We start from the raw sequence: 15,005 nt of genomic DNA, 5'->3' as shown, positions 1-15,005 counted from the left end.
AATGTTATTTTAATTTAGTTAATCCATTCAGACACCTGAATAAAAACTATATGTTTTTGATTAGAGAGACCATCCATCTATTTTCTTCTCTTCTTGAATCCATCAAGGAGAAAACACTTCACTAATGGTATTTTTTTTTAAAAAACTAGTGACAGCTTTCCTCTATGTTGATGTTTTACATGGTTTTTAGAAAATCGATGATGTCTAATCTTTTTTAAGATTTTTTTTGTTCCCAAAGACTATTTTTTGGGTAGTCTTAGGTTTGAAACAAACTTAACAGAATGGTACGGAGGTTTCACATAAACTTCTCCCCTCCCCAGCAACACACATACCCATGCCTAGCTTCCTCCCCTAGCCATGTCCCCCACCAGAGTGGGGGACAACTGATGAACCTATACTGACACATCATAACTACCCCAAGTCCAGAGTTTAGATTAGTGTTCACTCTTACTGTTGTATATTTTGAAAGTTTAGACAAATGTACAACATGTATCCATTAGTATAATAGAATACAGAGTATTTTCACTGCACTAAAAATCCTCCGTGTTCTGCCTATTCATCCCTCCCCTCTCCCCAACCCTTGCAACCAGTGATCTTTTTATTGTCTCCAGAGTTTTGCCTTTCCCAAAATGTCATATAGTTGAAATTACAGTATGCAGAATTTCCAGGTTGGCTTCTTTTACTTAACAATGTGAATTCAAGTTCTCTCCATGTCTTTTCTTGGTTTGATAGCTCATTCTTGACAGTGCAGAATAATAGTCTATTGTATTGATGTACCACAGTTTACTCATCCATTCTCCTATTGAAAGACACATTGGTTGCTTCCAAGATTCAGCCATTATGAATTGCCTAATTTTTTTAAAAGACATTAAAAAATAGTCTGAGGTAATTATATTTAAATAGGTCTATTCAACACAATGAGAAAGTATCTGCAAAATAATAATTACAAATAAGTAGAGCGATCCATTTACAGCACAAATAATTAATATAAGGAATGGAAAAAAAAGAAGGTTATTTGTCATTATAAATCTCACAGACACTAAGAATGGATAAGGGAATATTAATAACAAAAACAGCAGTACATTTCAACATAAAATATAACTCAAAAAAAGTAAAGTTTGAATAGTCTCATATGTATTAACTAAATCAAATCCACACTGAAAAACCTTCTCATCAAGAAAATTGACTCATATGGTTTTACCACAATTATACCATCCACTTTAAGGATGATGCAACACCAATTTTATACAAATTCTTCCAGAGAATTACAAAAAATTACCCCCCCCCCAAAAAGAGAAAATAATAGCCTCAGGTCAACATCATCTCTGTATGGAAAAACCCAAGACATTACAAGAAAGATAGCTACAATCTTTATCAGAAATGTAGTTGTTAAGATTTTAGATAAAATATTAGAAAAGTGACTTCAATGGTACATCAAAAGTGTAATCAGTGGGAGTGACATCAGCAGATATAGTAGAATAAAGATTCATGAAAATTTTCTCTTCCATAAAAAAAATGGGAGCTTGGCAAAATTGTCAAAATCCAATTTTCAGTGCTTTGGAAATGGTTTATAACAATCTGAAAAGGTTTTTTGGTTTTTTTTCTTTTCTGAGAAGAACAACTGAATCTCAATAAGAACAGTGAGCTTTCTGGTGAGTTTTGTGATTGATGGATGCATGAAATTAAATGCCATGCTCATATTCAGGGCTCCATTTATATGCCCATGAAGACCTGAGGAGGACTCCTCTCTTACTTCTGGATGAATCTCAGGAACTACACAAGCAAGAAGTGAATGGAAACTAGTGGCCACTTATGACAATGAATACATTGTTTATAGAGTTATGGAATTCATTTCAGACAGTCATTAATAAACAGCAACACAACGACAAACATCAACAAGGAGAGAAAAACCCTATAGAAGGACAAATTTGATTTTGAGTTGCAACATTGTATACTTTAATAGGTCCAGTTTTCAATAAAACAATACAGCACATGCAAAGAAACATGAAATCACTGTCCATGCACACAACAGTGAACAGTTAATAGAACTATCCCAGAGGAGGCTGAGATGTTCAGTTTATTAGACAAAAAATTTAAAAATTCACAAGAAAGGCTCAACAGCCAATTTCAATGAACAAAAGAAAGAATCAGAAAACTTGAAAATGGGTCGCCTGGATGGCTCAGTGTGTTAAGCCTCTGCCTTCGGCTCAGGTCATGATCTCAGGGTCCTGTGATCAAGTCCCACATTGGGCTCTCTGCTCAGCAGGGAGCCTGCTTCCCCAACTCTCTCTGCCTGCCTCTCTGTCTATTTGTGATCTCTGTCTGTCAAATAAATAAAAACCTTTATAAAAAAAAAAAGAAAGAAAGAAAAGAAAACTTGAAGATAACCCATCAAGATTATCCATTGTGAAGAACAGAAAATAAAAAGAATAGAAAAAGTCATAGAAATAGCTCAACTGTCCATTAAAAAGAAAGAAAGAAATACAAAGAGAACAAACTAAATCCAAAACAAGCAAAAGAAAGGAAATAATCATGATCATGGTTACAGTGGAAATAAAGGAATTAGTGAGTAGAAAAGCAAAAGAGAAGAATTAATGAAGCCAAAGTTCATTATTTGGAAACACAAACCAAGACCCCCCCCCCCAAACCTTTAGTTATATTGACCAAAAATAAAAGAAAGAAGACTCAAACGACTAAAGCAAGGAAAAACATGGGAGCATCACTATCCACCTCACAGATACAAGAAGAATGTAAGAAAATCTATGGGGGCACCTGGGTGACTCAGTTAGTCGAGCATCTGACTTCGGCTCAGGGCGTGATCCTAGGGTCCTGGGAACAAGTCCCACATGGGGAATCCTTGCTCAGCGGGTAGCCTGCTTCTCCCTCTCCCTCTGCCACTCCCTCTGCTTGTTCTCTCTCTCTCTCTCTCTCCACACACACACACACACACATATATATATCTGTCAAATAAATAAAAACTCTTCAAAAAAATCTAGAAAATACTACAAACATTGATAAGCCAACAAATTAGATGACCTACATAAAATGAACAATGTCCTACGAAGTCACAAACTACCAAACTGATCCAAGGAGAAATGTAAAATCTGAATGGATCTATAATAAGTAAAGAGATTGAATTAGTAATCAACATGTTTTCTCTAAAGAAAAAGCCAAATGGCCCAAAAACTAGATGGCTACCCTGGTAAGTTCTACCAAATGTTAAAAGAAAAATCATCACTAATCATTCACAAACGCCTCCAAAAAATAGACAGGGAAAGAACACATTCCAGCTCATCCTATGGCAAAGATATTAAAAGAAAGAAAAACTATCCACTAAATATCTCTTATGACTAGAGAAACAAAAATCTGTAAAAACAAACAAACAAACAAAAAAACTATCAAATCAAATGTAGCAACATATAAAAAGGATTATGTATCATAAGTGTGAGTGATTTATTCCAGGAACTAAAATAAATAAAATATTTCCATTTGAAACCACACTTAAAAGAATGACAAAAGAATAAATTTAAACTAACAAAGTGTAAAATTTGTACAAATGAAAACTACAAAGCATCACTTAAAGAAATTAAATGGAAAGACATGTCATGTTCATGGGTCTGAGGGCTCAATATCGCTAAGATGGTAATATACCCCAAAGCATTCTTCAAATTCACTACCCATGATCAAAATTTTAGTTGACTCATTGCAGAAATTGACAAGCTGTTCCTAACATTCATATGAAAATGCAAGTGTGATAAGAGAATAATAGTTCCCAAAAAGATGTTCAGGTCCCAGAACCTGGGAAGAGTTCAGTTTACATGACTAAAGAAACTGAAATATGATTACATTGAGGAGTTTCAGTTCAAGTAAATTATCATGGATGACCTGAGTTGGCCCAGTGCAATCCTTATAAATGAAAGAGGAAGGCATGACTAGTAGAACCAGAGAAATAAATGGGATGATGGAAGATACTGGACTGATGCGAGGAAGATACTGGACTGACTGATGGTAAGTTGGGTCACAAGCCAAGGAAGGGAGAGGCCCTCTAGAAACTACAAAATGCAAGGAAACCCATTCCTATCCAGACACTCCAGAAGGAATGCAGCCTTGCCGCTGACACCTTAACTTTAGGCCATTACCTTCAGCACTGTAAAATCATAAATTTATGGTGAGTTGATATATCAGCACTAGGAAACTAATATAGCCAAGGACCCAGAATAGCCCAAGTAATCTTGAAAAGCAGCAAAAAATTTGAAAGACTCATACTTCCAGATTTCCAACTTTCTACATAGTTAATATAATTTTATCAATGTGGTGCTGACTTAAAGATAGACATAAAGGTCAATGGAATAAAATTGAGTATTCAGAAATAAACCATTATATTTATAGCTAACTGATTCTTGACAAGGGGGGCAAGACAATTCAACAGGGAAATAATAGTGCTGAGAAAATTGTATACACACATGCAAAAGGATGAAGTTAGATTCTGACCTTATATCATATACAAAAAGTAAGGCAAAGTGGATTGAAACCTAAGTGTAAGAGCTAAAAGTATAAGAGTCTTAAAAGAAAAGATAAGTAAAAATCTTCACAACCTTGGATTAGACCAGGGCTTCTTAAAGTAACACCAAATTATAAGCAACAAAAAATGAAATGTTCTATGCATACAATAAACCAGCAAGAAAGTGAAAAGACAACTCATAGAATGGGAGGAAATGTTTACAAATCAGATACCCCATAAAGGACTTGTATTCAGAATATGCATACAACTCTTAGAGCTAAGTCATGACAAATGAGAAAGGGATTTGAGGAGAGAGTTCTCCAAAGAAGATACACAAATGTGCAAAAAGCACATTGAAAGATGTTCAATATTGTTAGCCAGGAGGGAAAAGCAAACCAAAATTATAATGGGCCACCGTTTACCATTCACTAGGGTGGCAGCGTGGAGACAATCCCTCATGTATTTCTGGTGGGAATAGCACAGCTACTTTGGAAAACAGTTTTGCATTTCCTCCCCAAAGTTAAACTTAGAGTGACCAAATATCCCAGCGATTTCACTCCTAGGTATATACCCAAGAGAATGGAAGACATATGTCTACCGGAAACTTGCACACAAATGTCTGTAGCACCTTTATCCATAATAGCCTAAAACCAGAAACTGCCCAAACGTCCATCAACTGAATGGATAAACCAGTGGCATGCCCATGTTTTATCAACCATAATAAGGAATGAACAACGTGCTTCACCAGGAATGGAACTTGAAGACATTTTGAAGTGAATAAAACCAGACACAGAATGTATTGTGTGACTCTGCTTAAACAGGATGTTCAGAAACAGCAAATCCATAGAAACGGAAAGTAGACGAGTCACTCCCGGGGGCTGGGGAGAGGAGTTAATAGGACCTTACTCATAGGAGGTACAGAATTTGGTGTTTTTCAGTGATAAAACTGTTCTGGAATTTCTGGAGATTATTACATCATTTTATGAATATACTAATCACTGAATTGTAAATCTTAAATGGTGAACTTTATGGTATATGAATTATAGTTCAATAAAAAACTATAATAAATGGAAAACAACAGGTTTATTCCAATAATACAAGATTATTTTAACCTCATAAAATCAATGTAATTTATAGTATTAACTGTTTGGAAGAGATAATCTTATCTCAAAGGAAGCACAAAATTGTATTTTTTTAAATGTACAAATGAGGAATAGAACAGAATTTCTTTATCCTGATTAGAGATAGTCATAACACCTAAAACAAATGTCATAACTAATAAGGAGGTATTGAAAGCTTTCCTTCCAAGATCAAAACAAGACAAGATTTCCCAGCCAGTTCAATAAAAGAAAAATTAAAAAGTGCCTAAGTATTGGCAAAAAAAAGAAATATACTAGTCATTATTTGCAAATTGCATTGTATGCACAGAAAAAATTAAATGTTAGAATTGATAAGTACATGTAGCTAGCAAGATCACTGGTTGAGATATCTGCATATAAACATCTAAGGAAACATTTCATTAAACTAGCAATAACCAATTAGAAAATAAAATTCTATATATATGATCAATGTTTTGTTAACTTCAAAAAATTGATTAGAATTTTTTATATGTTCTGGAAAGTTTGAATAATTTTTCAAATTATTTAAATAATGTTAAATGTACCTCTCCAATAATAACAACAACAACAAAATACTCAAGTTACTTGGGATTGTGGATGTCCGCAGAGGTATTAGGACTATCTCATTATTGAAGACTATTTTTAGATATAAATCATAGACTACTAAGAATGTCTTGATTCCCTAAGTATTCTTTTTTTATTTAGCAAAAATTGACAAATTTCTTATCTCTTACCTTTTTTTTTTTAAAGATTTATTTATTTATTTATTTGACACAGAGAGAGAGAGATCACAAGTAGGCAGAGAGGCAGGGGGAAGCAGGCTCCCTGCTGAGCAGAGAGCCCGATGTGGGGCTCCATCCCAGGACCCTGAGATCATGACCCGAGCCGAAGGCAGTGGCTTAACCCACTGAGCCACCCAAGTGCCCCTTATCTCTTACTTTTTAAAACGTAACACAAGCTTAGTTAAAAATTTGTAATTAATGCAGACTAGTAAAAGGTAGAAAATGAAGATAATCTACCAGTCTCATTTTAACAATAACCACTTATGACATTTGGGTATATAGCCTTAGGTACAGGTATGGATGTGCACACATGTGGCTATGTATATACATATGGATATATATATATATATATATATATATATATATATATCCCTGATATATTTCTCCTCTGATATATATATATATATATATATATATATATCCTGTTTCTCCCCTGATACATATATCAGGGGAGAAATACATAGGCAAATAGAAACAGAGACTGATATCAAATACAGTAGGCATTATATTTTATAAACTCTTTTGCCTTTGAAGTTAGATAACTTACAGAACTTAATAGACATAGTAACCAGAAACCCTAGAGTTATTTCCATATTTTCACATTTCTGAGATGACACATTTGACCAGTAAACATTCATTATGATCAACTATACAATGTTGCTTGGAGTCCTTTTCTCCAGCTGCCATGTTAGGTTGCAATAATGATTGGCAAGTGTTTGCATACTACTTGGGAATTTAATAATCGTTATGTCAGATTTCTTCTGTTCTTAGGACATATGACTGGAAATTAAGATTTTGTTTTCCTGCAACTGGATGGGGCACATGTACCAGCATTAAAGCATTACAATTAGTAGATCCCCAGCCTGAATTCTTAAGCAATCCTTATAAATACTACCCTTTTTCTTAATACTGTCTTCTGTTCTCATTCAGTAACAACAGAGAACACTCAGGAATTTAAGCCACACTGCTTCCTCATTTAAATAGATAACTTGCCCCTCAAAAACTGACCTTCAAGTTTAATGTTAGAAATGGAGCTAATAGTTACAAATACTTTAAATAAAAGACTATGGGATTTTTGCAATATTTTAACAGGATGTTTAAATACAAAGATTTGTTTCTTGCGATTTTCCCCAATAGTGATTACAAATAGTCTCCTCTTTCTTTACTATCTTTGAATGGCATATTTCATTTCACACATCCTTTTCTTGTTGCCAGAACCCTAATATTGCTAAGGGAGTAAGCTTACCTAGTGAAGTGTTTGTAAATGTCAACTAGCCAACAGATATTTGGAAGCCTATGAATGTTCAGCTTTCTAACATTTGATTAAAGTCATCTGGAATTAATGTTCTCCTCTTTCTCCTCTTCTTACTTCAAAAAAAAAAATTGTACAGAAGTTGATACAAAATGTATTAAGTAAAGCTGGTATTTAACCCTCTTGCATTGATGTAAGAATTACATGCACATAAAAGGGGGGCATTTTTACAGTACTCTGTACACTTGCTGTCAAGTTACTCTTTGATATATCTGCAATTTTCCAGTGAAACACATCTTATTTATCTTGGATTAGAAGCAAGCTCATGCATGTCTAGCAGGATTCATTTTTCACTAAAGAAGCACTATCCTGAAACAAATCATATGTCCCTCAAACCAAGTCTGCTTGTTTTCATTTTATTTTCTCAGCCTGATTAGTCAACATTTGTGAAAATGAGTAATTTGAAAGATGATACTGAAAACTGTATAGCATTGGCCCACCCCTCTCTCGGAAGAGGGGCTAATTTTCCTCTGAGGCCCCAGGACTGTGACATAGGGAAATGGAGAACGGGGAAGGGGACATATTAACTCTGGAAACCTCTACTCTGGAAATCATAAAATAAGCTGCTGGTCCATGGAATAAGAAAGCCAATAGATGGGACTCCTGGGTGGCTCAGTGGGTTAAGCCTCTGCCTTCAGCTTGGGTCATGATCTCAGGGTCCTGGGATCGAGTCCCCAGTCGGGCTCTCTGCACAGCAGGGAGTCTGCTTCCCCCCACCCTGCCACCTGCCTCCATTTCTGCCTACTTGTGATCTCTCTCTCTGTCAAATAAATAAATAAAATCTTGGGAAAAAAAAAAAGGGAGGAGGAAAAAAAGAAAGAAAGCCAATAGATACCCTGGGTGACCACCACTTTATAGGGTGCTTTGCTCTTCTCTGGGATCCATTTATCTTTTCTATTTTCTTTTGTTTCTCTTTCCAGGTTTGTTCTATCAAAACTGAATGTAAAAAATCTGGGTAATTCATCAACATCCTCTCACATTCAGTCATACACACACCCCCAATCCCACCATCTAACATTCATTTAGCAGGTATTTACGAAACCCCTTCTTTTTTTTTTTTTAATTTTTTTTTTTTAAGATTTTATTTATTTATTTGACAGAGAGAAATCACAAGTAGATGGAGAGGCAGGCAGAGAGAGAGAGAAAGGGAAGCAGGCCCCCTGCTGAGCAGAGAGCCCGATGCGGGACTCGATCCCAGGACCCTGAGATCATGACCTGAGCCGAAGGCAGCGGCCTAACCCACTGAGCCACCCAGGCGCCCCACGAAACCCCTTCTTGATACAAATCACTTCAGAGGGCCAACTGGACATAGAGCAATTAGCATAGCCCAGGACTACATTAGCATATGGCAGCCCTTAGCCTCTAACATTACAGAGTAACTTCTGTTTTCACGTCCTTGAGTACTCTATCCTTCCCAGGTCCAAAACTTTCCAGGTTTTTCTACCATCTTTCCCCCTTAAGCTTCTGCCTCCATTTTTCAATTTCTATCTGTTCTATAAAAATTCCCCTTCAAAAGAAAAACTAATCTTCCACTAAAAGTGGAATATTTTTTTAATTTTATTGGCTAATTACTTAAAGTTCAAACTCTTTAGCCCATACTTAAAATCCTGTATTTTCAAACTCTTACATATTCAGTTACTGATATTCAAAATGATCATACAGCTACAGGCTTGCAGATTATTCACTACAATTGACAGGATGAATATGTAAAATTCCAAGCATCTTAAAAAATAACTAGCTTACACTAGTTCCTTCAAAAAGCAATTAATAAAATGTATACTTTTAATAAATATTTCTGAATATCCATATATCAATAACCAAACTTGTTAGCTGGAAACATAGAAGAGATCAAAGATCTGGTCAACTGACCCAATGTATAATTTTGAAAATGTAAATTTAATTTGTTCCAGATAAATGACCTCTCAAAAAATAACCCATTAATAAAGGACGTTGTCAGGAAAGTAAAAGTTATTAGGGGACTTTAGGAGCCAAAACATATGTTTGATTTAAACCTAGGAGATACAGAATGATAAGAAGAAATCAGGTTGGAGCTAAATATCCATGAATATTAAGGTTATTCTCTATTGGTTTGGAGTGCTCATTTACACACCAATATGCAGCTTTAGGAATTTAGGGACTCATTAACTTTGCGAAACATGGAATTTAGCTTTTTTTTCCCCTTAAAAAGCTTTTTCCTTCTTTTAAGAAAAAAAAACTAATTATGTCTTTACTATTTTTATATCCAAGTACAGTCTTCTTATTACTCACTAAGGACAAATCTTTACCAATCACCCTTGCAGTCAAGGAAATAATTTCATTTAAACATCCCCCGAAAGCAATTATTTATGGGTTCCACAGAAACTGGGGTAAACTTTTTGTGGTCCCATTTATGTTGTGGATATTAGAGATCACTTATAAAATAATACAACTCATAGCTATTTGGTTACTACTTTAACAGAAAAATCAAGCAAAAGTAAGGCAATGATCCCAATCACATAACAGAAATACCTTGTTGTAATGTAACTGTAATTTTCAGTTGCTCTCAAAAGTGTTATTTTGATACTTAACAACATCACTGATTCGAGAGTTTCTACTTTCTCTGCATCATCAAAATTTTATGAACCAAAATTATCAACACAATTGGTTTTATTGAGAATTGCTTTGGTTGCTGTTCTCGTAAGATGTTCTCTGAACAGACTGTTTTAAATCTATGATAAATACTGTAATATATTGGAAGAAGTTCTTCTTGAGGCATTTTCTACTTGACACTGTGTGTCCTATCTTTCAGCAATGTACAGCAAGTTATTTTGCTGTAATTTCTGTAGCACAGTGGTCTCTGGGGTCTCCTTTAAAATCTCCAAGCTTCTCACATTTCACATTTCTCTAGAGCTGCGTTTCTCAACCTTTCTGGCAGTCCTGATGTCCAGCTGCATCTCAGACCAATTACATCAAAAACTCTAGGGGTGATTCACAGACCTGTACCCCTGGGGATAAAATATATGTTTATAAAAAATAAAAAATTAAAAAAAAAAAAAAAAAAAAACTCTAGGGGTGGAACCCTGACATCAGTAATTTTTAAAACTCCCGGGTGGTTCCAATGTGCAGTCATGGTTGAAAAAGACGATTTAGAGTGAGAAATGACCTCGGGCTATCCCACAACCTTTCTATTAATAGTCCAACATATTACAAGTGGCAAAATGGCATTGGTGAACGTTTATGGTGATATAATAGAGCCATTGGTTTTATTCCAATTCTGCTGAGGTATTTTTGTAAAACCTCTGTGTCTATGTTCCTGTAACTTGGAGTTTGAGCCATCAAATTCTGATAAGGAATCTGCTAAATTTAGACCAGAGCTGGAGCAAAATGGCAGCTCTTAGTAATATTCAGCCATTTAATTATTTCCCCCCCAAATCAATTTTGAACTAAAGTACCACTCTTAAATAATTAAAATTTTAGTAACTTTGAGGTAAGTAATAAGCTGCCAATGCCATTTATTTAGATCAATTTATTAATGCACAGAATTCCCAAGAACATCATTCCCATCAGTAGCTTCTTTATATGAATTTTTATATATTAAACTTTGTATGTTAAACTTATGATATCTAAAACTCCTTCATGATATATCATTAATGCTTTTAACTTTTTAGTCAGGAAAAACCTTTTTAATTGTTCATTCTAATGATTCAAAAGAAAATCATATTTTTGTTTTGAATGCACCTTAAAGTTCAGCTACAAGCTCTTTTAACTTATTTATTTTAAATTTGCTGCAGAGTTGATTTTTCAAACCTCTCGGTTCATTTTCAATAATCTCTCTCTCAGACCCAAACATGGTAGGGTCTTTCATTCATCAATAATAAGGAAGGTTTTTTTTTTTTTTTATAAGGTTTCACTCTATGTTTTATCCTTCCCACAGCCCTTTCAATAGGCAACAAGTTTATTTGATTTGGACAACCATTTGGTCATTTTCTTTAATGGGACCTAACACACTGTGACATTTGAAATTAAAAAAAAAAACACGAAACTTTCACTTGGAAATTTAAGTGACTATGGAATGCAATTTATAAGAATGTTATTATTAATGATGTAAACCCCACTGTTTTGGGGATTGCAGTGAATCTCATGACACTGAACAAGTACTATGACATTTACCCATTAATCAACTTAAGAAATTGATTTGAAGGGCACCTGGGTGGCTCAGTGGGTTAAGCCTCTGCTTTCAGCTCAGGTCATGATCTCAGGGTTCTGGGATCGGGTCCCACATCAGGCTCTCTGCTCAGCAGGGAGCCTGCTTCCCCCTCTCTCTCTGCCTGCCTCTCTGCCTACTTGTGATCGATCTCTCTGTGTCAAATAAATAAATAAAATCTTTAAAAAAAAAAAGAAATTGATTTGAAGAAAGAGCCTTTGGTCCCAGGTTGCTGGGAATTATAATGCAAATCTGGCATCTCCCACTTTGCCTGCCAATTCATGAAGTGGTAGCGTGGAGGGCAAATCTCACCTCTGATAGGCAGTCTTTCTGAATCTGCTTGCCCAAATCAAAGTGATCCACTCTCTGGCTGTTTCTCCTTCCTGTAAATACTTACATAATAGAGGTTCTACCACTTAATGACACATTTTCTCGACTTCCTCCCCATATCTCTCTGTGATAATTTGACCTGATTCATAACTGTATCTCTAGCAACTAGGGGCTCTCACCTGGTGTTCAATAAATGTTTGCTAAATGAAGGGTGAAGAATGTGTATTACATAGATTTAGCATTTGTTAAAATCCACCAAATTGCCTGTTTAAGATCTGTGCATTTCACTGCATGTAAATTGTACTTCAACTATAAAGAATAAAAGAAATCTTTTCATTCTCCTTGGAACACGATTTCAGAGTCAGAAGGCAAACCATTATGGAACTGGAGAGTTCCTCCTTCATCACAAATAGGTTAATATGCATCTTGATAATCCACATTGTTTTCTGGACTCGAAATTTTACTATTTTACAAAATCAACTCACCCACAAATTTGGATATTCAAATAATGTGCAAATACACACGTTAAATTCAAGAAAGATGTCTTAAATACTAACAGCTTCTTTGAAATAAATTGAAGTTTTTTATAGTAATCATTTTGTAGGATTACGCATATTTGGTTATTACTACACTAAAACATGACAACATCCTCTAATAGACAAACTTTACTGAAAAGAAACCCTGTCATATGCTTCTACAAATGTCTGAAAAATTTTAGAGTTATATATAAGTAACTGAATATAAAAATTGGATATGGACTAAACCAATGCAAATGAGCAGAGACATTATTTAGTCAGCTAGACCCACTAACAGGTCCTAAAAGTATATTATGTACAAATGAACACCTACTACTATATTATCAGTTATTTAGTCAACAGTTATTAATTCATAACAAAAATGCTCTACAGAATGACCAGAATATAAACCCCAATCAATAAACAAAAACAAAAACAAAACAAAACAAAAAAAAAACAATTCTTCCTTTCCTAATCATGTTAGCCTTCTTTCTTTGACTTCATCGCTTGATCTTTAGGAGATAAGAAAGCATGTAAAGTGAAAAAAAATTAAAATATAAAAACAGAAGCATGGCTTCACCAACATCAAAACTTGAAAACATGTTAAGACATAATGATAAATTCTTGCTGTTCCTAGCAACATAGAATACATACTAGCAATAAAAAAAGACCATGGAGTCTAGCATATCATTTGTTTGTTTAAGAGGAACTTTTCTCCTTAATGAAATATTATGCAACATGTCATATAAGCAAATTAAAAGAAGTAAATGACTAAACGTCGCTTTTCACTTTTAGTAATAAATCCTGAGGATAGCTATAGAAAACTGAGACCAGAAAAAAATGTAGACCTTACTGACACAGCAAAACTGTCCCATTCTCCAAGAAGGTATGACTGTCCTTTGGTCACAGAATTAGTTTACAGGGGAGCATACTGAATGGTTTTGCTTAAGTCGTATGCTTTTATCTAATTATAAAGAAAAATACAATTTCTAGATTATATTAAAACTATAGGAGTGATTATTAGCTTTAAAAATTTAATTTTGTGAATTGATTTTATTCCTTTAAATACAAATAGTCCTATTTTGCATTGCAGTTTGAATTTTTTTCCAACAAGTGCATAAAATTGTTGCATATGCAAATGTGCCGTACCTTTTAGTATTGCTTATGTACTTTGCAAATGAAGTGTCTAAAGCAAATTCTATAACTCAATTTCTAGTTTTGTTGTAAACCAAACACTACTTAATAGCTTAGCACACCTGATTTGACTTGGCATTTTCAAAACTGATTTATTGCACACTCTGAAAAGCCTGTTAGTTCTAATCTTGCAAATGCAATAGGTTCCTCTTGCCATGATAATTATTATGCAGCTGATAGGTATGTTATGTCTTCCCCCAGTTTATATAATTGTGATTTATCAGCCATTTCCAGGAGAAATCACATCTCCAAAGCAATAGGTTCCGCCATGTCCTATGGACTAAAGTGCTATGCATTATCTGAAAAGTAGCCTGCTTACAAAGAAGGACCAATAAGAACTTAGCCTGTTCCAAGCCCTGGAGTAATTCCTGGGGAGAAACTGAGATATCCTTTATGCTTTGCAGTAGGTCTGGTCAATGTCTTAGAATTCAAACACAATTAACCTAGAGTTTGCAGTTTGCTTCTACTGCTTTCAAATCACTGCAAGCAATAGGCTATACAGGTTTGACTTCTAAATATTTTTAAAATATGCCAAATAATTAAGTAGGGTTGGTGACAAGTTAAGGTATACTAAATTAATGATATAGCACAATTTTTCTTCTTTCTTCAATAATTTCCATTCTCAAATTGTAACTCATTCTTTTAAAATTGGCAATGGCAACCATATAAGCATTGTTTGTAATTATGTATGGATTTTTTAAATCCAAAGTTCAGTGACTTCTGTTCCTTCGTGATAAAATTGTATCGTTCTGACATCCTCAGTGGTTCCTTCATGACCATGTGAGAAAGTTATCCTTAGATAGAAGTCTCTTTTTCTGTATTATGAAGTAACAAAAAGAACTTTGAGAATTCTTTGTTATTGATGAGAAACCAAATTAAGATACAGTTATAGAGGCTCTGAAAAACACATCAAGATATTTTTTTTTTCTCTGAGTTTTCTCTCAAGTGACAAAAAGTAAACCAATGGAAAATCAAGTTAAAGAAAACCACAGTTCTTTATACTCCATGGTTAGGATGGCTAAAATTATTTTAATATTTACTTTAAATTTTAAAGATAGAATGACTTAGGT

At 34.4% G+C, this 15,005-nt stretch overlaps 1 protein-coding gene across 3 annotated transcripts in view; it reads right to left on the bottom strand.

Annotated features, from left to right (window-relative positions):
- Window positions 1–15,005, bottom strand: part of GPC5 (glypican 5) — a 1,430,236-nt gene that overhangs the window by 808,789 nt on the left and 606,442 nt on the right. The window contains exon 7 of one of the 3 annotated variants that reach the window (XM_059377524.1): window positions 772–849. The exons of the other annotated variants lie outside the window; for them this stretch is intronic. Coding sequence (XP_059233507.1) covers window positions 832–849 — 18 coding nt within the window. The 3' untranslated portion in view covers window positions 772–831. Of the gene's footprint in view, window positions 1–771; window positions 850–15,005 lie in introns of those variants that run through there. 3 annotated transcript variants of the gene reach the window in all.

This window comes from Mustela nigripes, chromosome 15, assembly GCF_022355385.1.
Source record: "Mustela nigripes isolate SB6536 chromosome 15, MUSNIG.SB6536, whole genome shotgun sequence".
NCBI lineage: Eukaryota > Metazoa > Chordata > Mammalia > Carnivora > Mustelidae > Mustela > Mustela nigripes.
Note: the sequence above shows the minus strand (reverse complement) of the source record. Positions and strands in the feature narration are given on the sequence as shown.